The sequence below is a fragment of the Hemicordylus capensis genome, chromosome 9 (genome assembly GCF_027244095.1).
Source record: "Hemicordylus capensis ecotype Gifberg chromosome 9, rHemCap1.1.pri, whole genome shotgun sequence".
In the NCBI taxonomy this organism is placed as follows: domain Eukaryota; kingdom Metazoa; phylum Chordata; class Lepidosauria; order Squamata; family Cordylidae; genus Hemicordylus; species Hemicordylus capensis.
In genome coordinates, this window is record NC_069665.1 from 31,285,626 (window position 1) to 31,311,932 (window position 26,307).

Here is a 26,307-nt window from a genome sequence, read left to right on the forward strand (position 1 = left end):
CCTGTGATCCCCTGGGCTACCCCGTAGTGAGGTCCCTGAAGAGTCGTCATCTTTCTAGGATGCTTTGAGACACCCAGGGCTGGCTTTGGAGCACAACCGAGAGCCCCGCTCTTCCATCTCCAAGAGACGACGCCCTCCCAAATGGTGGACAAAATGTCAAACTAAGATCTCCCTTTAAGCCATCTGTCAACCCAGATATCTGTCCTGAAAGGTGTGTGTGTGTGTGTGTGTGTGTGTGTGTGTGTAAGAAGGCAGGCTGGCATTGGTGTGAGGTGTCTAACTGGAGGCTCGGTTTACCGGCTTCGTGATCCATGTTGCATCTGCAGGAACTTTAAATTCATCGAGGGTGTTGTTCTCTTTGGAAATGCAACGCTGATGCCTTTGTATAAGCTCTGCATTGCTTCTGACGTGGTATTCAGTATTACAGCAGCAGGGAAGCTATTCACCCATTGCAGCAAAAACAAGTTTTGGCAATCTAGAGGAGCAAAGTCAGGGCAGCAGAAGCTTGCAGGAAACCCAACCCACTGCCTCGGAGGCACAAAATGGCGCCCTGAGCTGGCAGGAATACACACCCATGGGAACAAAGGGCAACGTTGGACACAGCGAGGTCCAAGGACTATGAAACGCGAGTCGGTATCAAGACCCTGTGTCAACTGTAAGTGTACATCACTGCAGTCATGGGTAGTACCAAGCTTGGAAGATGGTGTCGTGTTCATTAACACATGGACAGACCAGTTAAGCACACTACAGAGAAATCCTGGCAAGCAGGGGGGTGGGGGGACATGGATTTATTGGCATAGTTAAACCATCCACCAGCTCCGCCCCCCCCCCTCCGCAGAAACGCTACCCAGCTTCCAGCATAACTTGTAGCACAAACTTGCTTGAGCTTTCCTTCTGGAACTTGGCTATTCAAAGTCCGCTTTGCTCCTGGGAGTCTTGCAGTGTTCGAGATACGCACAAGATGGTGCTGCTCAGGCGGTCTGAGTTTGGGCTGGTGTCTGAATGCCAAGCAAAAGCCATCTCTGGGGGTGGAATGACTCCGGTCCTACCGGATGACAGCAGAGCATGTGGAGTCCAGGATTTGGTTTTCAGCAGTGGCCACCCAGATAAGCATGTCTGGGAATATCTGAAAACATTTGTTGGTGTCCCGGGTGTGCCAGCTCTTGATTAAAGAGTGCAGAATATCCAGGAGAGGGTTGCCCTAGCAGCCTCCCATCCAAATGGTGCTCAGCCGCCCCCCCCGCCCCCCACCAGAGGAGAACAGGGTGAGACAGGCAGCTGATTTCCTTGGCTCTGAAGCCCACCTTGGACTCTGCAGCAGGGAACCATATAGGGACTCCAGACGGGCTTGCTGTGAGCTCATTGTGGTGTGGGGAGAGAATTCCTGGCCAGAGGGGCCATGGGCCTGATTCTGGAAGGGCACACAGTCACTGTGAAGAAAGTGTTGCTCAGGAAGTCTCCGTCCTGCAGCCAGCTGGCCAGGCACACCCACCTCTGCCTGCAGGGCTGGGTGCTCAAGGCATGTGGTGGTGCCCAGAGCTTGCCGGGGCTTCGGACACGCACTTGTCAGTCCAGCCCCCGCCACGTGAAGCCCAGGTCGCAGTGGTCCATCTCCTGCTGGTATGTCTGGTTGAAGTGCGTGTCCTGCCGCAAGGAGAAGTGGTTCTTCCAGTCTCCGATGATCCCTGCGAGCAGAAGAACTCTCTTGCGCTGGGTGCCCTGGCCGGGCAAGGCGGGCGCCCTCCAAGCGGGGAGCTCCTGCCACTCAGGGGCTGTAGAGCCGGGAAGAGCCCCACCCCTTCCCTGGTCTTCAGGCCAGCCCTGCTCTAGAGGAGCTGCCTGAGCAGGCTTCCCCCACCTCCCGAGTAGGTCCAGTCGGAGAGATGTTTGTGGCCTGGTGAGCACACCCTTTGGGGAGCCCCAGCGGGCACCATCTCCCCTGCCGACACCAGGTCCCAAAGATCTGGAATATGGGCACCCAGAGGACCTTTTCTGGGGATGGGGGCAAAGGCGGCAATGTTCTTACCCTTGTACCTGGGAGCGGGGCCCACTGAATTCAATGGGGCCTTCTCAGTGGTGGTGGGGGGACTCGATGTTTTCCAGGAGGGAGGTGGCAATAGGGGTGGATTAAGCTTTTTGCCACCCATAGGCAGCCAAGGATTTGCTGCCCCTTTCTGGGCGGCTGCTGGCCCACAGCAAGGGGGGGAGGGGAAAGCCCCCCCCCTTTTATTTCTGAAAACCACCACTGTGAGGTAGGATAGAGCAGCAAAGGCCACAGGCAGATGCAGCGAGGGGGGGGCGAGGGGAAAGGCCCCCCCCATTTACCTTTCAAGATGTTGCTGCCTGACGGGATGGGGCAGCAGCAGCTACAGTGGGGGAGGGGGTGGTCTGGCGAGGGGAAGGTCCCCCCTTTTAGCAATGCCCATTGCTGCGTGGAGGGATGGGGCGGCGAGAGAGAGCTCCTTCCAGCTCCCCTCCTCCCATCTGCAGGCCCAGAGAGGGGCGGCAAAATCTGCCACCCCTCAAATTGTTCTGCCACAGGCAGGTGCCCACAGTGCCTCTCCTTAAACCTGCCACTGGGTGGCAACGGTTCCAGTCCTATACCCACCTACCTGGGAGTAAGGAGTGGGGTCCCCCTCCCCCAGGGATCTGTACAGGGACCATTGCTTTTTAATGTGTTCCTAAACGAGCTAGAAGTTGGGGGGCAGCCGTTTGGCTATTTGCCCTCTATTGACTCTGCAGAGAATGCCCACCTGGCGTGGGGGGCGGGCACAATTTTTGCGTGGTCCCTGTTCCCCATTCCGAACGGTTGGCCGGTGTGGCTCTCTCCACCCGCTCACCTTTCCTCATGAAGCTGCCTTTGCTTGGATCCATGATCTCCCGCGGAATGAGTGCAAGGTGTGCCGTGGTATTCTCACTCATGGAGGCAAAGCTGCAGTGCTGGCAGATGGAGGCAATCTGGTCCGGCTGCAGAGGGCAGCCCAGGAAGGCGCTCAGCCGCTCCACGCAGCCCTTGAGGTCCTGGGGTGAGGGAAGGGGAGAGGGGGGGGGCTCAGCCAAGCCTGGTCGGTGCAGCAGCCCCCTCCCCTCCACCACCACCACCACCCCCGCCCACTCACTCACAAGAAGCCCATGTAAGGCAAATCCCCAGGCGGCAACTTAACAAAAGCCAGGATGGAAAATCGTTATCCCACAAGAAGCCAGTGGCCAAGAGCAAACTGCTACCACTTGAAGGCTGAAGGTCTCTGGAAAGTGTCTTTGAGTAGCAGGAGTTGACAGAGGCTTGTATCAGCGCCAGGGGCTAGCAAACATCTGTGGGAGGCCCCAAGCTGTCTTTAAAGGGCCCGCCCGGCTATTGGAGAGCTGGCCTGGAGCTTTCCCAGACAGCCGGCTTTCCCAAAGGTTTAATGCTGCGAGGCTTTTAAAGCTGCCCAGAAAAAACGACACAAAAAGTGGGTTTTTTTTTAACCCCGGATATAAATCGGGCTACACTCTGACACACAATGAGAAACCTGAACTGTGGGTGAAGTGCTCCCTAATAACTTGCAGGGACATCAGGGTAAGTCTGGCCAATATGGGAGGGTGACGGGGGCATTCGGAAGATGCAGGCTAAAAGCTGGGTGTGGAAAACTTCCTGGTGGGATGTGAGCAATGCAAGGAGTTTCACAGAACCCTCTTGCCCAGATTCTTCCTCTGAAGAAAGAGGAATGTATTTGCAGGCTTGAGATACCTAGGCATCCAGTGATTCAAAAATGGAAATGCAGAGAGAGAGAGACAGAGAAAGAGAGACAGAGACTGCCAACTGGTTCTCGTTGTTTTTGCTGACCATCTTCTTTTCTGTTTTAAGAAAATGCAGGAAGGAACTGGCTGCCATTCTGTTCTGGGTTTGTTTGTGGTTGGGTTTTTAAAGAGTGAGAAATAAGTTTTTAAAACCACACAGATAAACTTCATACAGTCTTAGTGACCTTATACCCAAAACTCACTCAGATCACAAGTTCTCTCCCCATCTGGGATCTGAATTCAGTCACAAGGTTGATGGAGAAGTTACGATGGATACACACTCATGGAGCAAGGGAGGAGGAGGAGATGGAGACCCTCCCTCCTGTCAGGAGCATGCATGATTGGGTTGATCAACACAATTCATCTCCCTGTTGTCTGCACAAACCGCCCTCTTGTTACTCAAGACCAAGGTCCATGCCCCCATCCCACTTGCTCTTCCACAGCTGTCTTCAGCAGGCCCAATAGAAGGATAATTAAATATGTCTTGTACCTGTTTCTAGGTGAGCTCACCTGGTGCAGCTCTTCGTAGGTGATGCAGAAGAGGCCCAGCTCTGCCTGGCAGCTCAGCCAGCTTTTGATGTGCTGGAACCAGGAGCCAAAGTGGACTGTACAGGGCAGGGAAGAAGAGCTGGGTCAGGCCCCACAGGCCCCAAGAGGGGGCTGAAGTAGCCCTTTTCTCCACCCATGTCTCAGGAATGCCTGCCACCCCCATAGCACTTGCCCAGGTCTTGGGACTACCGTGCAGAGTCCCTTCCACCTCCAGCCCTTTGCCAGGTTTTCAGCAAGTCCATTGAGTAGCTCTCAGACGATTCGACTGAGCAAAGTCAAATAGAACATCAGAACAGCCCTGCTGGATCAGGACCAAGGAAGCCCATCTAGTCCAGCATCCTGTTTCCCATAGTGGCCCACCAGATCGCTCTGGGAAGCCCACAGGCAACAGCTGAGGGTATGCCCTCTCTCCTGCTGTTACTCCCCGGCAATTGATATTTAGAGACATCTTGCATCTTAGGATGGAGGTGGCCAATATTTATTTATTTATTTATTATATTTCTATACCACCCAAAACGCAAGTTCTCTGGGCGGTTAGCCCACAACAATTTGGGCTTTGGCGGTTAGCCCAGAAATGTATTTTACAAATTGTTCCAATAGCCCTCAGACTAGTAGCCATTGACAGGTAGTAGCCATCTAAGCCCCTCTTAAAGCCACCCAGGCTGCTGGCTGTCACCACATCTTGTGGCAGAGAATTCCATCAGTTAATTGTGTGGGAAAGTACTTCCTTTTGTTGGTCCTAAATTTCTTAGCAATCAGTTTCATGGGATGACTCCTGGTTCCAGCATTCTGCAAGAGGGAGAAAAAAATTCTCTCTCTCCACACCATGCATGATTTTGTAGACCTCTATCATGTTGCCCCTCAATCATCTTTTTTCTAAACTAAAAAGCCCCAGGTGTTGTAGTCTTGCCTCGTAAGGAAGATGCTCCAGGTCCCTGATCATCTAGGTCGCCCTCTTCTGCACCTTTTCCAGTTCTACACTGTTCTTTTTGAAGTATGGTGACCAGAGCTGTACACAGTACTCCACATGTGGCCACACTAGAGGAAATGTATTTTACAAATTGTTCCATTTATATTTCTACAATTAACAGTCACCATATGACTCAGTACATTTTCCCTTCTCATGCCTGAGGGGGGGCCCCTCTGACAGAAAGGGAACCATCAGAAAGTCCGAGAGACTTTCACGAGAGAAAGAGTCATGCCTCACGCCTGTTGCCCCAGACCACAGAGTTTAAGTAGGGTTCTTGCACCTTTAACGAGTCAGCAGTGACTTGTTAGACATTCAACAGACATTCAACTTGGCGGACATTCAGCAGGTTCAACTTCCCCACCACTGCCGGGGAAATCTACACCTATTGGATTTCTCAATAATCATCTTCCCTTCCAGGGCAAATAGTTATACCCTCGCTGCTATTTCTCAAATGAAAAGCATTATTATCACTGTTACCATTATTTAAAACATTTCTATACTGCCTTTCAACAAATATAGTGGTTTATACAGCAAATGAAATGAAATAATGCTTCTCTATCCCCGAAAGGCTCACAGTCTGAAAAGAACATAGGAAGCTGCCATATACTGAGTCAGACCATTGGTCTATCTAACTGAGTATTGTCTTCACAGACTGGCAGTGGCTTCTCCAAGGTTGCAGGCAGGAGTCTCTCTCTCTCAGCCCTATCTGGAGATGCTGCCAAGGAGGGAACTTGGAATCTAGATGCTCTTCCCAGAGCAGCTCCATCCCTTAATGAGAATCTCTTGCAGTGCTCACACTTCTAGTCTCCCATTCAAATGCAACCAGGGCAGACCCTGCTTAGCTAAGGGGACAAGTCATGCTTGCTGCCACAAGACCAGCTCTCCTCAAACACAAGGGGGTACAAGGCAGGCACCAGAAACAGCCTCTGGGGGATGCTGTCCTGAGGCTGGATAGGGCCAGTTGCTCTCCCCTTGCTAAATATAAGAGATCCTCCAAGTTCAAAGGTGCCTCTTTGACCCATTAGCATGGGCGGAATTGGCCAAATATGCCATTAGCATAACATGTATTTCAACTCTGAGCAAGTTAGAAGTTTTGGTGACTTCTGGATCTGCTTTTCCGAAACAATTTTAGGATACTGTCCCTAATTTGAACCAAACGAAGTTAAAATGCCTCCAGGTCTTTGCAAGCAGTATTTTTTCCTAGGATTAAACAGGCAAAATTGAGGTCATCAGCATTGTGGGTGTTTACTGGGAAAGAGTTTCCACAGCAGTCAGCCAACAGGGTGGAAACTTACGGACCATCTGAGCTAGAAATCATACAGCACAAGTTCTCTTGGCTGTGCCTTCCTTAACTCTGGTTATGAGTGGAGACAAGCCTATCGCCTATGAAGTTAGGTAGTTGCATGACAATTTCCAAGTATTATTTTAAAGAAAAACTGAGAACAGGCTTCCCAAACATTTCCCGGGTTTCTTTGCAGACACCACCTGCAGACACCACCTGATGCGTCCCACTCACCACTGCCATCCAAGAAGTGATGGAGAAAGTCATCAAAAGAACCAGGGTCAGGAAGAAAGTTGGCCATCTTGTGGAAGTGGTAGAAGGACACAGCCACGTCTTTGGGGTTTCTGGCCACATAAATCACCTGTGTGGAGAGAACAGGGCACAGGTTAACAAGCCAGCCTCTCTCTGAAAGGGCAGCCCTGCCCTCCATAAGAACATAGGCAGCTGCCTTGTACTTGGTCCATCTAGCTCAGTATTGTCTACACGGACTGGCAGTGGCTCTCCAGGGTTTTCGTGGAGGTCTTTCCAGCCTGCCTGGAGTTGCTGCCAGGGACTGAGCCCAGAGGAAGTCTCTGCAGGATCAAGCCCATCAGCTCAGCTTCCTGCTTCCTACAGAGGTCCACCAGATGCCTCCAGGAAACCTCTTGCTGGCTTAGTTTCAAGACAGCGCCCAGGAACTCACAAGCTCTGGGGTCTCCCTGCACCCACCTTGGGCTTCGATTTCCTCAGAGCAGCTGCCAACGTCTGCTGGGGCAGATGGGTGGTGAAGAGGCGAGGTTTGCTGGTTTGCTGGAGTGTTTGTTTGAAGTAGTGGTGCTCCAACCAGGGAATCCGGACCCAGTTGGGGATAGTCTTGGCTGGCCCAGGGTCCCCCTTGCTGTAGATAAAGGTCAGGATCTCCTGCATCCACGTGGTCCCTAGACGGGGGGAGGAGGAGGAGTGTGTCACGGAGGGGTGGGCCCCGAATGAAGACACACCCAGCATCGTCACAGAGGCAGCTCCTGCAGGTAGGGACTTGTATACCACTTTGGTCTTTAATTTAATGTACACATTGCTATCCCTCCGTCCCTCCAAGGAGCCCAGAGCGGTGTGCGGGGTTATGTTTACCCTCACCACATCCCTGTGAGGTAGGCTGGGCTGAGAGAGAAGGTGACTGCCTCAGAGCCACCCGGGGAGTTCCGTGGCTGGACAGGGATTTGAATCCGGTCTCCCCGCTCTCCTGATTCAACACTCTTAACCACGACCCCACGCTGGTTCCTATTTGTCAGAGGAACATAAGAGGCTGTCTTGTGCTGAGTCAGACCCTTGGACCATCGAGAACACTGGCTGGAAGCGGCCCTCCTAGGTTCCACGCATATGAACTTGGAGCCTAGATGCTCTTCCCAGAGTGGCTCCATCCCTTGAGGGGAATATCTTGCAGTGCTCACACTTCAGTCTCCCTTTCATATGCAACCAGGGAGGACCTTGCTTAGCTAAGGGGACAAGTCATGCTTGCTACCACAAGGCCAGCTCTCCTCTCCTTTACTGCAATGAATTACTGCAATTATGAATAAATTACTGCAATGTTGCAGAACTACAACTCCCATTAATCCCAGCTCTAATTTATTGTGGCTGGGGGTGATGGAAGTTGTAGTCCAGCAACATCCGGAGGAACCCTGGTTGGGAACAAGTGCCTTGGTCATTCTGACTGCCGTTTTACAAATATGAATACAGTATGACTGGGGGATGTTGCCCAAATAGGGCCTGGCCTATTCTTAGGAGATCAAATCAGCAGTCATTCCCCCGCTGAATATTTACTTAGGATCTCTAATGGGGATCATTGTAGGGCTCTTTCAGCGGCTAGACTTAACGCCCTTCATACAGTGATATTGGAAGGACGTTTTGTGAAGGTGCCCTACGACCAAAGATGATGCCCCTGCCAGAACAGTGAAGTGGAGACCTCGGAACATCTGATGCTGGAGTGCAGATTTTATACTGAATTAAGGGGAAAGCTTCTCTCCCCACGACTAACTCATTACAATTCTAATTGCCCTTCTGATGGGGACAAGGTCCTTTCCCTGCTTACTGCTAGGTCAGAGCATGCTTACAGGAGGGTAGCAAAATTTCTCTTCATAGCAAGCAAGATTCGGTTTAGAGTGATTGAGGCACGAGATGCTGGGTTGTGCACTTCAGATTAACTGGTTTTATTTGAACGAAATTAGCCATGTATACGGTATTTGAAGGTATTAATGTTTTATGTATTTTATGTATTTACTGCTGTTGTTTCTTTTTCTTTCTGCATTTATGCTGGCCTTGGGCCAAAATAAACAAATACATACAATACAGTATGACAAATATTTATACACCACTTTTCAACCAAAGTCTCCAAAGCAGTTTACGTAGATATAAATAAAGAAATAAAATGGCTCCCTGTCCCCCCAAAGCGCTCACAATCTAATCTAATCTTTTCTGCACTTTCCCCAACTCCTTAATATCCTTTTTGAGCAGGGCCAAAAAGAACTGTGCGCAGTATTCCAGATGCAGGTGCATCACAGATTTGCAGAAATAAGTTATGAAACTGGTTTCGTGAGTTTTGTTTTCAATCCCTTTCCTAATGAGTCCTCATTATGGATTAGTAACTGGTTCCATAACAGGAAGCAGAGGCAGAAATAGAGCAGAGCCAGGGTGCGTCACTCCTCAAATTGGGCTCCATCCATAATCACGTTGTGTGGGCTGGTTCTGAGGTCACATGTCCCATTTCAGCCATGTGTGGCACAGAATGTGGGGTGGGGGGCGGGGGGGAGTGAAGAATGCAAGTTTCCCATCATGATGCAAAATCCAGGTGCAGCAAATGCACACTTTTCATGGAGAGGAGAGCTGGTCTTGTGGTTGCAAGCATGACTTGTCCCCTTAGCTAAGCAGGGTCCACCCTGGTTGCATGTGAATGGGAGACTAGAAGTGTGAGCACTGTAAGAGATTCCCCTCAGGGGATGGGGCCACTCTGGGAAGAGCAGAAGGTTCCCAGTCCCCTCCCTGGCAGCATCTCCAAGAGAGGGCTGGGAGAGATTCCTGCCTACAACCTTGGAGAGGCCACTGCCAGTCTGTGAAGACCATGCTAAGCTAGATACACCCATGGTCTGACTCAGTATATGGCAGCTGCCTATGTTCCTATGGAACCATGATAGTAGGAGTGTGAGGCTGGACCCAGTGAGGCACCTATGGTTGCACCAGGTGATGGTCTGAGCATAAAAGCAAGGTCAGGTGCCCTGTGGGTTTCCTCTGACACACTCTGCTCTTTTCACCTTCTTCCTCTATATCCCTGAGGTCGACTCAGTTGTAGATGATCAAAAAGTAGAACAAAGCTATTCATGTCCCCTTGTAAGGTGATCAAAGGCTGGCATTCTTTGCCACATGTTTCAGATTTCTCTGCTGCTTGTGGCCTCAAAGGAGTCTCACCGGGGTGACTGCAGCTTCGAAAGCTGCACCTGCAGAAACCCCTCAAGCCTGGTGCCAAGCCTGGGGGCTTCCTTCGCCTCTGCTCACCTTAGGGCAGGGCTTCCCAACTGGCAGCCCTCCAGATGTTGCCGAACTACAACTCCCAGCATCCTCGGCCACAATTTACCACACCTGGGGCTGCCCTAATGTCTGTTGAGCCTCCTGTGTTCAGGCTTCATGCAGGCAACTTAAGAGGTTTCTTTAAAAGGTTATAGACAGCTCCCTGCTGGAGCTCCTAGTACAGGCCTGCAGCAGGGTTCTGTACTGTTCCTACTACAGAACCCTGCTGCAGGCCTCTATTAGGAGCTCCAGCAGGGTTCTTCTAGGCCAGGGGGTGTTTGGGCTGGATTTGAGGGGAGAGCGCATGGTGAATTCACTGTGCCCGAGTACAACACGGCACAAATGTTGTGTTGGGGGACGTCAGAGCTCCAGCCTCTTTCTAAAGGGATCCTTAGCCATGGGTCTCTCTTCTGGTCCTCCCCCTGCCCTGGGCCACCCCTGTGTGAGTCTCGTGCAGCCCCCCCACCTCTTACAGCAACACGTTTGACTGGGCAGCTTTGCCAGCGATGGAGACTCACGGGGGTGTAGCTAGGGGAGAGGGGGCCCATGTTCGCCCCCTTGGAGTGAGGGAGATAATGACGCAAATAGGGAGGGGTGGAGCTGGGGGGGCAGGTTCTCTGAACCCTTCCTCCACTCCATTATAGCGACACCCCTGCTCACGATGCAGTCACAGTGCTGAGCTAGGAGGAGGCGGCGGAAGGCAGCTGGGATCTTGGATCAAAGGAAGAACATTCCTGCAGGGAGGGAGGAAGGGCCGTCAGACTGGTGCCCCCACCCAAAAAGCCCCACTCCCCTGGCAATTTGCTGATATGCCCATCCATGATCTGTGCTGCAGAGGGAAGAAAGAGCCAGCCAGACCCACCCAAGGGGAGAGAAGTCAGCGGCGATTCTTCTTTTAAGGTTCCTTTACTTCTGCATATGTTAGACGAGATTAGACGAGACGGTAAGTTTTCAGAAGCCTGGAAGTGGTTTGAGACGACACTTCCCACGATGTCCACACAAACGGCTCTTGCCTCACTGCCCCCTCTGGTCAGAGGAACTCTGCAGGTTTTAGAAGCAGCACAAGCCCCACTTACCCCAGTGAGGTGAAGGTGGACGCCACAAGCAGCGCTCTGTCTCCCCTCCCAGAGAGAGTTGAGCTCCTCCAAAAACCCAGCATCTTTTGCAACCCAAGCAATGCTTTTGCATCCGAAGAAAAGAGGGCAGAGGTCCATGTGGGCTTCTAAGGGGGGACACACACACACACACCCCACACAGCCTGCTCTTACCAGATTTCGGGTAGGTGACAAGGAGGGTGTCTGAGTCACGGAACGGGAAGGTACTGGCAAAGCTCAGGGACTCCTGGGTGTGGAGGTGGCCAGGGAAGCGGATGCCCTCAAAGGTCTCCGTCACATCCAGCCTAGCCATGTTGCTGAGCAGAATGACGAGGGTGTGGGGTGGAAGAGAGGCTGGCTGCTGCCCTAGACTCAAGGACTCCCGCCCTGTGCTAGAGAGGGAGGGAGGGAGGGAGGGGCAGGCTGAGCGAAGTTCTAAGAAGGGCTGCCTGCTTCTCCTCTTTCCGGCCTCCTCTTTAAACTCAGCCGCCGAAGTACTGAATTTCAGTGGAATTGGAAAAGAAATCATTTGCAGATGGGGCACTGGAACAGGCCAGGAGGGAGGCCCTTTCTTCTTACTGGTTTGCTGCCTGCATGTTTATGGGTGCTCCTGCCCGTTTACAGTTTTGAGTATCCAGAGGCTGCTTTTCAACAAAAAGCAGAGCCTGAAGGCAACGGGCATGCCCTTTTGGTTGCCCACCGCATTTGAAAATTAGAAGAAGTAGACTGCATCGGTGCACAGAGGTTCCATTTAGCTAGCATGGGGAATAACCACAGATACGGCTTCTCATCCTCTCTGTGAACATCAGAAGAGCCCAGCTGGCTCAGACCAAAATGGGTCCTCCCGGAAGCCCACAAGCCAGGCACAATTTCCCTGCCCCACTGTTTGTCTCCCAGTAACTAGAATGTAGACTACTACTACTACTACTACAGAGGTACAGTGCTGCTGAACACAGAGGCTCTTTTCAGCTAACAATAGCCAATACATTCGAATCTGGGAAAGATTTGCTTCTCTTGGGCATGATGTCGTTTATGGATTATTTCTCTGATTCTTGAATGTTAAAAACCTGTTTAAAACCATCACACTTAAAATCTGGTTATTATATTCAGAATTTCTTTTAAAAATACAAACCCCATTTAAAAAAAAAAACTTTTCACCCAGCATATTCCAGCATCAAAAATAGTGCATTTAGGTAATTTAAGTAGCAGGAAGGCTCATACAAAAATGGGTGTGTAGGTAATGGTGATTATGCACAAACAAACTCTTCAAAATATATAGGAGAGATGTCGGCTTAACTGAACATCCCTTCAAGAGCCCAAGGAAAGCCAACAGGCAGATTATCAATCTAATGCAAGTGGTCCAGCTCCATTTCCCCCTCCTGTGGAAAGTAAACATAGCTAGCAGCACATCCTAGACTCAGCGCTTAAACGTGGTTTTCAATGCATGCACAACTGATGGCTTTCAACAGCAACAAAGGAGCCCAGAAGCGGATCTGGAGGAGGAGCCAAGTCAGCGCCCGCTGAGACAAAAACCACATCACGCTGCAAAGGCGTACCATGGCTTTCCTGCACCTGGCTGACTTTTCATACATCAACTCTCTGTGGTCCTGCAGATGGAAACAACTCCTCACCCAGACAGAATCTGTACCCACAACTGTGCACGGCAAGCCAAAGGCCTCTCACGCTATTTCCGAGACATTGGGTCTGGGAGTGCCTAAACCAAGCGGGGGCTAGAAGAGCTCATGAGGAGCTGCCTAGACATTCGTGACACTGGATCACACTTCTTTAAACTTATATTTATATCCCGCCATTCATCCTAAGTCCCCAGGGCGGTTAACAATAAGATATCAACAATTACAGGAAAAACAGAGCAAATACAGCTGATGTGCTAAAAAGAGCAAGGGAGAGAGCTCATCGGCCAAAAGCCTCAACAAAAAGGGCTGTCTTCACTTCAACTTCACTAGCCCCACATCATCCCTTCTCCACCAGATGTCTCGAGGAAGCCCACAAGCAGAGCTAACTGGGCAAAGAGGCATCTTTAAAAGTGGTGATTTCCTAACATTTAGCCACCTAATGGCACAGCGGAGAAATGACTTGACTAGCAATTCAAAGATTGCCAGTTCGAATCCCCGCTGGTAGGTTCCCCAGACTATGGGAAACACCTCTTTCAGGCAGCAGCGATAGAGGAAAGTGCCGAATGGCATCATCTCCTACCGCACGAGAGATGGCCATGGTCAACCTCTCCTGTATTCTACCAAAGACAACCACAGGGCTCTGTGGGCACCAGCAGTCGACACCGACTCGATGGCACAACTTTACTTAGCAGAGGGAGAGCAACTGGCCCTGTCCAACCCCAGCACAGCATCCCTCCAGGGGCTGTTGCTGGTGTCTATTTTATATACCTCTTTAGATTGTGAGCCCTTTGCGGGCAGGGAAGCATCTTCTTTATTTGTCTATATAAACTGCTCTGAGAACTTTTGTTGAAAAGCAGTCTATGAATCATAGTAACTGTAACAATATAAAGGGAAGAACGCTACCTACTATGGAGCAGCAAGGGTGACCGTCCTGGGGCTGGAAAAAGCCAGTTGTTTTCCCCCTGCTCGATATGAAAGAAACACCATGTTAGAAGGTGCCTCTTTGCTCAGTTAGCAGGGGTAACTCCTCTCCCTCTCTTTCTCCTCAGCAACTGGTATTCAGAGGCATCCTGCTTCTGAACTAGAAGTGTGAGCACTGTCAGAGATTCCCCGCAGGGGAGAGTGGGGCTGCTCTGGGAAGAGCATCTCGGTTCCCATTTCCCTCCCTGGCGGCAGCATCTCCAATGAGATAGGGCTGGGAGAGATTCCTGCCTGCAACCTCGGAGAAGCCGCTGCCAGTCTGTGAAGACAATACTGAGCTAGATGGTCCAAAGGTCTGACTCGGTATAGCTTCCTGTGGTCCTGTGCTCCTGCAGAATCCATTTCCCTGGAAGCTCCCGGATTCTAGCACAAGAGAGGCTGCCTTCTTTTCCTCTACACCGTGTTTTATTTGACAAACCTTTATCATCCCCCCCCCGCCCCAGATGTCTTCATTTCTATTCTAAATAAAGCAGACGTCTTCTGTTCCGTTCTAAGATCATCCAAGCCACCCGGAGCAGATCCAGGCCTGCATCTACCAATCCAGTCTTCTGCTTTCAGATTAAAAGAGGTGATTATTACAAAAGCTAGATTAGGCCGATGGGGCTGTGCAAAGAGACGAGTGCTACGTCTCTCCAAGCCCGTCAGGAGCAAAGGATAAGAAAGAAGGATGACCCTAAAACTGGCCATGGAGGTCTCTTCCCAGGCCTCCGCGCTGCTTCTCTGAGCCAAATGTCAGATGCCTCTGGAAGTGAGCTCAGCATGAGAGCCAACTGACCCTCGTGCTCTAGACACGGAGGTGGGAGAAGGACCATGTTTCCTAGTGGATGCAGCCATTTGGGGGCATTTCATGGCCATGCTGGGCTCCGTGGCTCTGTGGGTGCCCAGGTGCCTCTCATCAAGGAAGCCTCCCACCCCACCCCACCCCACCCCACCTCGCCCCAAGCAGTAAGCTGCAATGTGGCAGGTGAACTGAACCCAGCTCACGGAAATGGTGCCATGACTCCTCCCAAACAGTTATTTATTTACTGTGGGGTGGTATGTAAACCCTAGAGTCAGCCACTCCTGCTCCAGGAAGCTAAAGAAGCCATCAGAGCTCCTCCCTTGGAATTCCACCAGTGCAAGAGAATCCCCTCTAGGGAAGCGTGAGGGCCTCGAGGGAAGGAAGGAAGGAAGGAAGGTGCAGGAACCAGACCAGGCCACCCTCAGCCAGGATGCTGCTGCCACTGCCCAGCTGCCCCCTCCTCCTCCTCCTCCTCCTCCTCCCCCCCTCCCTCTTGCTCTGCTCAGCAGATCAATATCAGCTGGAAGCCCTGAGAATCATGAATGGAACTCCTGTGATAGATGGGTAAGACCCACCCTTCCTTCCTACCCCTTCTCTCTGCAGTGGGATGATGGGGGAGAGATGAGGGAGTGCTACTGCTCACGTCCAAGTGGTTCTGAGCTGGGGCGGAGGCAGCTGAGGGGTCTGGAAAGAGCCCCCCACTTCAAGGGCTCCTTTCCCACAGGCAGCAGCCTCCAGGGTGTGAACTGCCCCATCCAGGGCTGGTCCAAGAAGCTGCTGCTGCTGTCCACGCGACCAGCTGTGCACGGTGCTGTCCAGCCAAACCAATGCAGCTCCGTGGATGTAGTCGAGGCCTCCCTGGGCAGCCTTGCAGAGTTGGTCCGGCCTTTTCCTGGAAAGGCAGGAGGCCAGCTGAATGGGACGGAGCAGCTGTCCAGCCGTGGAGGGGAGGGACAAGGGAGGCCATCGCAAGAAAGGCAGCAGGTCGTGGAGGGTGGAGCTGGAGAACTGGGGTTCTTATGAGCACGTCCCTCTCTGCAGTTTCCGGAGGCTGGAGGGTGTGAAGCAGCCATGCCTAGACCACGAGAGGAGAGCTGGTCTTGCAGTAGCAGGCAGGACTTGTCCTCTTAGCTAAGCAGGGTCTGCCCTGGTTGCATTGGAATGGGAGACTAGAAGTGTGACAACTGGAAGAGATTCCCCTCAGGGGATGGAGCCGCTCTGGGAAGAGCATCTAGGTCCCAGGTTCCCTCCCTGGCATCTCCATTTGAATGGGAGACTAGAAGTGTGAGCACTGTAAGATATTCCCTTTAAGGGATGGAGCCGCTCTGGGAAGAGCATCAGAAGGTTCCCAGTTCCCTCCCTGGCAGCATCTCCAAGATAGGGCTGAGAGAGATTCCTGCCTGCAACCTTGGAAAAGCCGCTGCCAGTCTGTGTAGACAATACTGAGCCAGATGGACCTATGGTCTGACTCAGTATATGGCCGCTTCCAGTGTTCCTATTTTTACAACATGATGAATTTTCTCACAGCCCTCAAGATCATTGGCCTTGGCTTTCTCACCAAGATGTGCTCACCTGGTTAATCATTAGGCTGGCTTTTTGCCCGGGCTGTCATGATCTCCTAACCCAGGCTCTCAGATGAGGGCAAGGAGCATTGCCTAGCAAAGGCAGGGCTCCACTCGCCTGGCAGAAAGGCTGGGCTTCTCCCTCTTGCAGGCCAAAAGTTTGTCCTGATGCAAAAGTACAAAGTTCATGTGGCCAGTCTCAAGGGCCGCCATTTGCCTCATTTAGCTGAGAAAATCCCGGCATTAAAGGCCACTTGCCTCTCCGGGCAGAGTTGCCTTCAAGAGTCTTGTGGAATTGGTGCCGGTTTCTGGAGACCCCAGGAGGGCAATTCTGGAGGGTGGCCACTCAAGGGGCAAACCAGGTGCAGAGGTTGTACACAGCAGGGCGAACTCACGGAAGGGAAGTTGCACTAGACTTTGGCACTGCATAATTGTCCCAAAGCATGACCAAGGATTACATCAGGACCCCAGGGCTGCACCTCTAAAACCTGTCTTTTGTACCCGAGAGGTCAATCACCTTTTCAACTTCGGAAACAGATCTCCATTCATGTTCCCCACAAGCAAGACTGGAGAAAAGCCAGCATCATTCTGCTTGGCAAAGTACACTTTCTTTTTTAAAACACCATCTGCAGCGGGGAAATGCTTGACTAACAAGCAGAAGTTAGACAGTTTTAATCCCCGCTGGTATGGTTCCCAGACTATGGGAATGTTCACGTGAACAAAGACTATGGGAAACACCTCTATCAGGCGGCAGCAATATAGGAAGATGCTGAAAGGCATCATCTTATACTGCACGGGAGATAGCAATGGTCAACCCCTCCTGTATTCTACCAGAAACAACCACAGAGCTCTGTGGGTGCCAGAAGCCGACACCAACTTGATGGCACAACTTTATCTTTTACCCTAGAGAGGAAAAGTACGAAGGGAGATTTGCAGTTATGTCCCTCCGTCCCTGCCTCTTGCACCCGGGCCCAAATCATCCCGTTACCAAGCTGAAGGCAGGCCTCTTTCCTAACAGTCTGCAACTTTCTACCAGTGGCAACTCCGACTTGGAGTGGTTTCACAGGAAACATCTCTCAGCTGGACCCTTTCCCCCTGTACTTGGAAGTCAGTGCCATGGGGGGGTTCATGGGAACTGACTGCTAGGGAGGTTAGGTTGCCCCATCTGAAGCCCAGACACCAACGAGATAACCGGCTTGCTCACATGACCATCGCTTGCATAGGAGAGGTATCCTGTATAGACAGTCTGTATAGACAGTACTGACCTAGATGGACCAAGGGTCTGACTCAGTATATGGCAGCTTCCTATGTTTCTATGTTCCTAAGAAGTCATCAGCCAGATAATTCAATATGTCGGCGATGGAATGCGCATATTAACTCCAACTCTCAACAAAAAGACCTCTTATTGCAAGAAAAGAAAAGAAAAGAAAAACTAAAAGCTGATAAACATAAAAACATAAGACATTTCAGTGTAACACACCAGTCTCAGTTAAATAAACAAATGAGCACAGATGAAAACCTCATGGGAGGCCCAGGTAGCACAATGGTCTTGCCTGGCACTCCTCGTGGGAACTTCTTGCCCTTCCTGTTCCAGGCACAATGACCTGCCCTGGCAGCTGCTGAAAAAATTCAACAACCAATTGTCCCTGGAAGCAGCCAACCTGACCCATCTCCAAGAGACACACACCAACATTCCCAAGCTACAGACAGGGCATGTGGGAGCACAGGTAAGGAGCGGGCCGAAAAGGCAGCAGAGATGGAGGGCATGCTCACTGGGCTGCCGTTTGGGAAAGGGGACCACGGGTCTCCTGTGCCTTGAGAAGGCTCAGCAAAGAGGGAGCTTCAACAGGTGCAGCTTCCCCACCCACCCCCCCTCCACCTGACAGGCTGCACCAGCTGAAATTCCCACGTCTGTGCATCTCCTCAAGCCACAGGAGAGCCGTCCTACTCTTCTCCATACCTACGGAAACACAGTGCAAGTGGAAGTGCCTATCAAAGCAGCCTGAACACACCACATAAGATAACAGAACCAACGCTTTTCTTTTCTTTCTTTTTTTAACTGGGAAGATCTTTATCTGAAAAGGAACCTGTGAAGTTCGGAAGCTTGCAAAACATCTGAAGAACCACATGGTTCTCCACTTATGCAAACGTTTTGCAAGTTTTCCTTTCAGTTGTTTGTCTCCAGTAAAGAAGTTGTTTTATTTACTCAGACCTTTAACAATAGCTTCTCAATTGAATTTAACATTTTATTTCTTTCTTTCTTTCTTTCCTTCTTCCCTCCCTAATTTTAAAGATATTTGTATTGTTCATATTTTTTTGATTGCTTTTAATTGTTAACTGTAAGCTCTCCTGGGAGTGTTTATACTAAAGTGCAGAGGACTAATCCACTAATTGCAATCTCAGTACATCCCAGACACCAGCATGTGCTGCAAGAGACCCATTTTGTGGCGTAGGGGGCTAAACTCCATCACATGTCCACTTCCTTTCCCCAAAACATCACACAGCTTCTCCTGTCCTTGCATTGTGTGCGATTTTTCAGGGCCAGAGTATTGCCTGTCAACATTCTACAGGCTGACACTGGTCCATGAACAACTTGAATGTTTGTAGACATTCTGTGGCTGCTGAGTTTATACGCAGGCAGCAAGAAAGAGGAGGTTGTTCATGCTCTGGAAACGCTTGTTTTGCTCCCTTCTCTCCTTGCTCAGTTCTGGGCAGCCTATGTGCCTTGCGAGACTCAGAACAAAGATGCTGTGAAACGCACCTTGGAGCAGATCGATGTCATCCACCGCATGTGCCTCCGATACCCAGATGCCTTTGCATGTGTCACTGACAGTGCAGGTAAGGGAGGGAGACCGCAGAGGTGGAAGAGCCACTCCCTGGCTGGGCTGATTAGCCCAGGCTGTGTCCTCCTCAGTCCAGAGCAGATGTCCCTCCATCTCATCCACCTGAATGACAGCCATTCCACAGGGAGGGATGCCCTGATCAAATCTAGAGGACCCTCGGTCGCAAAGCCTCGTGTGATTACGTCACTGTTGACTAGGTTCAACCCCTAGCAGCATCTCCAGGTAGGGCCGGGAAAGACCCCTGTCTGGAGTCCTGGAGAGCCGTTCACAGCCCTAGTAGACATTGCTGGGCTTACGGACCAAGGGCCTGACTCTGTAGAAGGCGGCATCTGATGTCCATCCATGGCCAAGGCATGTATTCAGTTCAGGACTGTTTAGCATGGGGGGGGGGGCAGTGGCCATTTCAGCAGGCGCCACTTGTCCCTTGGTTGTGCATGAGTGCCAGGAGAAGTAGCTTCTGCCAGAATTCTCCCTCCTACCCTATAATTAAAGGAACTAGAGTCCTGTTAAGTACAGAGGGGTGTGTGATAGGAGGCTGGCTGACAGATCTGAATGGCCCTCTCCCCTTCCACACTGCTGGTTGACAGGAAATGCTTCCTTCACAGGTATCAAGGATGCCTTCCGCACTGGCCACGTGGCCAGCCTGATTGGGGTAGAGGGCGGCCACTCCATTGACAGCAGCCTGGCAGTCCTGCGCACCTTCTACCAGCTGGGGGTGCGCTATATGACCCTCACCCACAGCTGCAACACGCCCTGGTAAGGTCAAGAGGAACCCGGACATTTGTGCTAGAAAATAAGCCCAGCGCTTGGTGTCTGCTTTCAGCATCAGAACTCTGCACCAGTCTGTTAACTGGGTGCCTCTGGGCATGTGCAGAGTGCAGGTCCCTTGCTAGTGAGGAGGCACATGCATGCATATCAACCTGACAAATCTATCAGCAGGGGCAATGGTGAGAAAGATCTGAAGTCCAATCCCCACCCCCCGCAGAAATCGAGCACTAGGATCCGTCAAGCGCAACAAGACAGCTGGAGGCTTTGGGGTGAGGGAAACTCCACCATGTGGGAGGAGAGACCCCCTTAGGACAGGAGGACGTAGAGGGGAGGGCGCCTGGCCGGCTGGGGGACCGTCAGGAAATGCAACAAAAGCCCCTTCTGCATTAGAGATTGCAAAGGGCCTGCTGAACTCCTGCCCGCCTCATCTCACCTGTGCTTCTTCCTCGGCAGGGCTGATAACTGGCTGGTAGACACAGCGGACGAGAAGCCCGTCCATCATGGCCTGACTGAATTTGGGAAGGTGAGAGTGGAGGCTGAGGGGGTCAGGGGTCAGCTTCCCAAACAGTGTGCCCTGGTGTGAGCACAGCCCTTCGGAGGAGGAGGGGGGGGGTTCTGTCTCTCTAGTGCCACTTGCACAGGCCTGGAGAATGTAGAGAGAGTGGTGGGGGTTAGGGTTAGGGCAAAAATATCATGGGACTTCCGACTACAAACAGACAAACATCTGCCACACAATACACCAGATATCACTGTAGTCGAGAAGAAAGAAAAACAAGTTAAAATAATCGATACAGCAATACCAGGGGATAGCAGAAAAAGAAAGAGAAAAAATCACCAAATACAAAGATCTACAAATTCAAATTGAAAGGCTGTGACAGAAGAAGACCCAAAGAATCCCACTAGTAACTGGCGCCCTGGGTGCAATTCCAAAAGACCTTGAAGAGCACCTCAACACCAGAGGGGCCACAGAAATCGCCACCAGCCAGTTACAAAAAGCAACCTTACTGGGAACAGCCTATATTTTGCGATGATATCTATAACAACAATATTGATCATGAAATCCAGCCCTCCCAGGTCCTTGGGAAGGACTCGGTGTCTGGATAAAACCAACCAGTCAATAACACCTGCCTGGCTGTGTCAACAAGAAATAATCATAATAATTGCAAAACTGTGGGCAGAGGCCCAAGAGAAAGCGAAGCCTCTGGCTCCTCAACTGGGCTGGGGGAGGCACCGCTCAGAAGTGAAGCCGCTGCTTTGCACGCAGAAGCTCCTCCGGGGTGCAATCTCAGGCCTTGCTGTTCAAAAAGGGTCTCAAGGAGCAAGTGCTGGGAGGAAAAAGAGCCCCCTCGGGAGAGCTGCTCCCAAGCGGGGGGGGGGGGTAGAGGGACCTGCTGCGGCTCCAGCCCCGGCCTTTCCCCTCGTCCTCCTGCAGCGCGTGGTGAAGGAGATGAACCGCCTGGGCATGCTGGTCGACCTGGCTCATGTCTCCGTGGAGACGATGGGCGATGCTCTGGACGCCTCCGGCGCCCCGCTGATCTTCAGCCACTCCTCCGCCTTCGCCGTCTGCCCGAGCCGGCGCAACGTGCCCGACAGCCTGCTCCAGCGCGTGGTGAGTGGCGGCGAGGGTGCGCCTGGGCTGGCAGCATCTGCAGGAGGAGGAGGAGGAGGGGGGAGAGGCTGCCCGAAACTCGCCTCCTCCGCAGCTCCGCACCTGGTGGCGGCGGCTCAGCTGGCCCAGCCGGCTCCTTCCTTTCCCTCGTCCCGGTGGGCCGGTAATCGGCAGCTTGCCATTTGCAAACCTGCAGAGGAGGACGGGGTTTGCTTGACACAGCGATGGCTCCCTTCTCAGTCCCAAGGAAGGAGCCTCAAGGTGGTTGCATATGCAGGCGGGCACCCGGGCCGGGGGGGGGGGCCTGGAATCTCCCTCCCTCCCGAGCAGTGGGTGACCTGGCTTGATCCGGCTGGGAAGCGGCTCAGTTTTCATGCTGGGGGGGGGGGGAGCGGGCAGGATGGGCCCCAGCACAAAGTGGGCCTTGGATAATTGGGGGCGGGGGGGGGGCGGGGGAGAAGGCCGCATCCGGAGCGGCAGCAGCGCTTTCCTGGGTGCCTGAACCCGCCCTGTGCCTCTTCCTGCAGAAAACCACCCGCAGCCTAGTGATGGTGAACTTCTACAACGACTACGTCTCCTGTAGCCCGGAAGCCAAGCTTGATCAGGTGGCGGGTGAGTGGGGGGCAGGAAAGGAGGAGAGCAAAACACGCCCAGGGGCTCTTTACACTTCTGCCCCTTCTCCCACCCACAGACCACTTGGACCACGTAAAACGTGTTGCTGGCGCAGAGGCTGTGGGATTCGGAGGAGACTACGATGGCGTTACCAGGTATCAGGTGGATGTGGTGGCATTAACCTGAACAGAAGGTTAGGTGGCCGCCTGGAACTAGTGTGGGGCATGTAGAGGGGCTTTCTTGGGCACCTCATTGCCTTCTAAGGCCCAGCTGGTGGCAGTGCACAAGCATGACTTCTCAGCAATCATCTCTGGAACTCCCTGCCACTGGACACCTTCCCTGGTTAGTTTTTTAACTGAGTTTAATTTGGACAGGCCTTCCCCAATGTGCCGTATACCGAGTCAGACCCTTGGTCCCTCTAGCTCAGTATTGTCTACCCAGACTGGCAGCAGCTTCTCCCAGGTTGCAGGCAGGAATCTCTCTCGGCCCTCTCTTGGAAATGCTGCCAGGGAGGGAACCTGCAACCTTCTGCATGCACATAGGCAGATGCTCTTCCCAGGGATATCTTACAGTGTTCACATGTTGTCTCCCATTCAAATGCAACCAGTGTGGGCCCTGCTTAGCAAAGGGGACAATTCATGCTTGCTACAAGACCAGCTTCCCTGGTCCTTCCCCCACCTATGCAGTAGAAGTAAGGGGGCCCTGTGTGGACGTCACTCTCACTGAGGCTCCCAGCACAGCCGATTCCCAAGGGAAGCCTTGGCTCTCCGTCCCGGTTGTCATCTCCTATCTGTTGTCATCTCCCTTCCTTCCGTCCTTGTTGTCATCTCCTCACCCTTTGGTCCTGCTCAGAGTCCCAGTTGGCTTGGAGGACGTCTCCAAATATCCAGACTTAGTTGCAGAGCTGCTGCGGAGGAACTGGACCGAGAAGGAAGTGAGAGGCGCCCTTGCAGAGAACCTGCTGCGGGTCTTCGAGAGCGTGGAACAGGTGAGGCAGAGAGCAGCCAGGCGCCGGTCGTGGGTTCGGGGCAGGGAGAGGGGCTGTGGGCATCTCAGCTGCTTCCACCACAGAGCCCTTGAGCATTGCTGGAGCTCAGCTTTTCTTCACAGCCAGAAACTGGACTTGGTACTCACAAGTATGTCCGGCTCAACAAGGGTTGCTGGCAGCTTGAGCAAAAAGGTCTCCTGCTTGCAGGTCCTGCCTGCTTTATTGCTTCCCACTGGAGGATGACAGCTGGCGAATTGTCCCTTGAATAATCTCTCTGAAATGCCCTCACTTTCCTGCACGTTTCCTTCCTCCGGGTGCAGGCTTTAAGGACTGGTATTCTCTCCTTTCCTTTTCTTTCATTTTTAACCACAAAATTTGCTATACAAAAATGCAAAGTAACTGGTAACTAAAATCCGTCCCCACCCCTGAAGAGGGCATTGGGAAAGTGAAGAGAGGCACTTTGTCTTGAAGCTGCCGGCCATGACCAGGAAGCACCAGAAGACCTTGCAGCCCTCCAAAGCCTCCGAATCTGCACACACACACACACACACACACCCTCCTGATCTGGCCTCCTCCTCCCATTTCCTGACCCCTTCCCAAAGTCCTGCCCATGACTCAGTGCAGGAGGCTTAACCTGGCCTCTCTCTTTCCCCAGGTGAGGGACAAGATGGCCCTTGCAGCTCCCGATGACGTGCCCATCGCCTACCAGGAGCTGGAGGGGACGTGCCGGACCAGCTACGGGTACCCCAGTGGGGCTGCTAAGAGCAGAGGCTGCCCCAGACTCCTGCCAGGCGTGCTGGGGCTCGTTCTCCTTTCTGCGCTGCTCCACTAGGAGCCCAGGATGCCTGCCTGCTGGGGGCCCCTTGGCGGCATGCTCAGCGGCTGAGCCCAGTGGCGGGGCAGGACATGGCTCTTCCCCCCCTCCAGAGCCCCCCCTTTGCGACCACTTTGTTGCTTTGGGAGCCACTGAGGGCAGCGTTTCCGGCAGCGTTTCTTCCCTGCCCGACAGCCGTGCTCTAGTCATTGCAACAGGAGGAGAACGAAGCCTCATCAAGTGCCCATCGAGCCAGTCTGGGGCCCAGCCCCTCTCTGCCCCACAGCGCATGGAGGAGCATGGTGCGCAGCCCCCTCCTCCGCCTCCCCCAGCTGATGCTGCCGTCACAAGGAAAACTCCCTTCTCCACCCGGCAAGCTCTTCGTCTCCTCCAGGCCCCTCCTGAACGACCCGCTTTCGCAGACTGGGTCCCTCCCTGTGCCCCGGTCCTACTGCTCATTCTCCCCTATTGCTGGTCCCCCTTCTCCCCCTCTCCCCTTGTCCTGCTCATGCATGCTGTGGGGAGGCGCATCCTATACAATCCTTGCTATGACCCAAATCAGCCGCGACACTCCCCTGGCTTCCAATAAAGGTTCTGTTGTCGTTCAACATGGGAGGATTGCGAACTGTGTGCGTAGAAGCACGGTAGAATATGAGGGGAGCTGCCCCGGGCCCTCCCTAGTCTGGGGGAAGAGTTCCTTCCCGAAGCCTCGTGCAGGACAGCTGTTGGCCATCTTTGAGCAGGGGGCCCCAGTGGCTCCAGAGGAGGGGATCGGCCCTCCCACACCTGTCCAGGTGCAGCGCCCAGGCCTTTGGGGTTCAAAGGGTGGTGCTCTCCTGTTCTCATGCACGCACACTCTCAGCAAGAGCCTGTTGGCCAGGTGGAATCACCCCCTTGTGGCCAGAAACAGTTAGGGAAGAGAGCTGGTCTTCCGGCACAGAGCATGAGTTGCCCCCTTTGCTAAATAGGGCCCACCCCGGTTTGCATTTGGATGGGTGACTCCATGTGAGCGCTGTAGGACATTCCCCTTAAGAGGACGGGGCTGAAACTCAGTGGAAGAGCATCGGTGCTTGCACGCCGAAGGTCCCAGGTTCAATCTTTGGTATCTCCAGGTAGGACGTGAAACCTTGAGGAGCTGCTGCCAGTCAGAGTAGGCAGTACTGAGCTAAGTGGACCAAGGGTCTGACTCGGTAGAGAGCAGCTTCCTATGTGGAACGCTACCCCAGACCACGGCACTGGAGCACAGTTTGCGCACGGACGGAGACGGAGACGCCCAACTGGCCAGTGTTGGTTCTCCCCCCCCCCCCGTTCCCTCGCAGGCTTCTTCTTCTTCGGCCAAGCATTCCTCATTAGCCAATTAATTAGCAAATCAACCGGCTCATTAGCCGCTTCCGCTGGCATTTGGAGAACAGCCTGTCTTTGATGTGGAGGCGGCGGCAGCGGCAGCAGGCACCTGTGACAACAGACCTGGGCAGGGATTCATCTTCCTGTTGCTTTGGGTAGCCGGCTGCAGAAGAGAGGCCTGCGTGGGAGAGGAGCAGGAGCAGCGCCAGGGCACGAGGAGGGGGGCGCTGCTCCCGGGCTCAAGAGCGGGCCCCCTGCGTGCTGCTCTGCAGAGGGGGGCAGCCTCCCCAACCCCACACGCTCGCACGGCCGGCTGGCCTTGCAGCCCAGAAAGGCACCTGCCAGCGTGAGAACTGCTCAGGAGGAAGGGGCGTCCAGGAGAGCAGGACAGAGCGATGGCCTTTGGCAGGGGGTTATGGGAGTTGTAGTCAACAGCATCCGGAATGCCCTTTTAGAGGGAACACTGGCTGGTGCTGACGGAGCTCACTCCTTCCATGCTGTTTTCTGCATCACCAGAGCTAGGGGGTTTCTTTTTCTCAGCCGTTTTGTTGCTGCATAAAGCAGGGATGGCCAGAAAGTAGATGCACAGGTAGCTTGCTGGAGATTTGCAGCAGACCAGTAAGCATTCCTAGCCTCCCGTCACTGAACAACGGCAACCACGGAAAGGCATTTGTCTGCTAGATTAGCCCCCGCAAGCTGAGCAAAGAGGCGCCTTTTAAAGGGGCGATTCTCTTCTATGGAGCAGGCGGGAAGCAACTGGCCCTATCCAGCCCTGGCACAGCATCCTTCCGGCGACTGCTGCTGGTACCTACCTTTTCTTTCTTTTTAGACTGCAAGTCCTTTTGGGACTGGCCGGTAGCCAGCCTAAATGTTTAGGGGAGCACCAAAAGAAGTGTGTGTGTGTGTGTGTAGGGGCATTTTATTTATTTATCAAATTTGTATACCGCCCCAAACCATCTCTGGGCGATATTATCGTCTCAGTTGCTCTCCCTTACTTTACAATATATCAATTTTAAAGCTGTTCATTTGTAAAAGCATTGGGGGGGGGAGGCAGAGATAGGTTTGGGGGGCACCCTAGCCCCTGCCCCCAGGTTATGGGATTGCCCTGAAACACGTGCTGCAGGGAGGCAAGATGTTTCTGCAAGTGGTGGGTGAGAGAGAG

General features: G+C 52.9%; 2 protein-coding genes across 3 annotated transcripts; one reads left to right on the forward strand and one right to left on the reverse strand.

Moving 5' to 3' along the window:
* Nucleotides 1-755: 755 nt before the first annotated feature.
* Nucleotides 756-21,217, reverse strand: LOC128334325 (sulfotransferase 2B1-like). Of its 2 annotated transcripts, none has more exons than XM_053271015.1 (6): nucleotides 20,212-21,217; nucleotides 7,290-7,498; nucleotides 6,816-6,942; nucleotides 4,291-4,385; nucleotides 2,841-3,021; nucleotides 756-1,685 (listed from the first exon to the last, which is right to left on the reverse strand). In XM_053271015.1, the coding sequence occupies exons 2-6, from the start codon at nucleotides 7,485-7,487 to the stop codon at nucleotides 1,567-1,569; spliced, it is 720 nt and encodes a 239-aa protein (XP_053126990.1). In that variant the 5' UTR covers nucleotides 7,488-7,498; nucleotides 20,212-21,217; the 3' UTR covers nucleotides 756-1,566. The 2 variants fall into 2 exon arrangements, with proteins under 2 accessions (XP_053126990.1, XP_053126989.1); XM_053271014.1 differs by lacking the exon at nucleotides 20,212-21,217 and adding an exon at nucleotides 11,384-11,564.
* Nucleotides 15,227-24,409, forward strand: DPEP1 (dipeptidase 1). Its single transcript, XM_053271364.1, has 10 exons — nucleotides 15,227-15,618; nucleotides 17,762-17,894; nucleotides 18,873-19,005; nucleotides 19,616-19,766; nucleotides 20,232-20,301; nucleotides 21,211-21,387; nucleotides 21,915-21,999; nucleotides 22,079-22,154; nucleotides 22,852-22,987; nucleotides 23,643-24,409. The coding sequence occupies exons 1-10, from the start codon at nucleotides 15,227-15,229 to the stop codon at nucleotides 23,817-23,819; spliced, it is 1,530 nt and encodes a 509-aa protein (XP_053127339.1). The 3' UTR covers nucleotides 23,820-24,409.
* Nucleotides 24,410-26,307: the final 1,898 nt, after the last annotated feature.

Bases quoted from the DNA above. Each gene is read 5' to 3' on its own strand.
- LOC128334325 (XM_053271014.1), bottom strand. From the start codon at position 11,522: ATGGCTAGGCTGGATGTGACGGAGACCTTTGAGGGCATCCGCTTCCCT. The intron at 7,499-11,383 runs GTAAGAGCAGGC...CCCCCCGTCTAG, and splicing joins TGTCACCTACCCGAAATCTG to GGACCACGTGGATGCAGGAG. The intron at 3,022-4,290 runs GTGAGCTCACCT...CCCTCACCCCAG, and splicing joins CCTACGAAGAGCTGCACCAG to GACCTCAAGGGCTGCGTGGA.
- DPEP1 (XM_053271364.1), top strand. From the start codon at position 15,227: ATGAGGGAGTGCTACTGCTCACGTCCAAGTGGTTCTGAGCTGGGGCGG. The intron at 19,767-20,231 runs GTAAGGTCAAGA...CTTCCTCGGCAG, and splicing joins CACAGCTGCAACACGCCCTG to GGCTGATAACTGGCTGGTAG. The intron at 22,155-22,851 runs GTATCAGGTGGA...GGTCCTGCTCAG, and splicing joins GACTACGATGGCGTTACCAG to AGTCCCAGTTGGCTTGGAGG.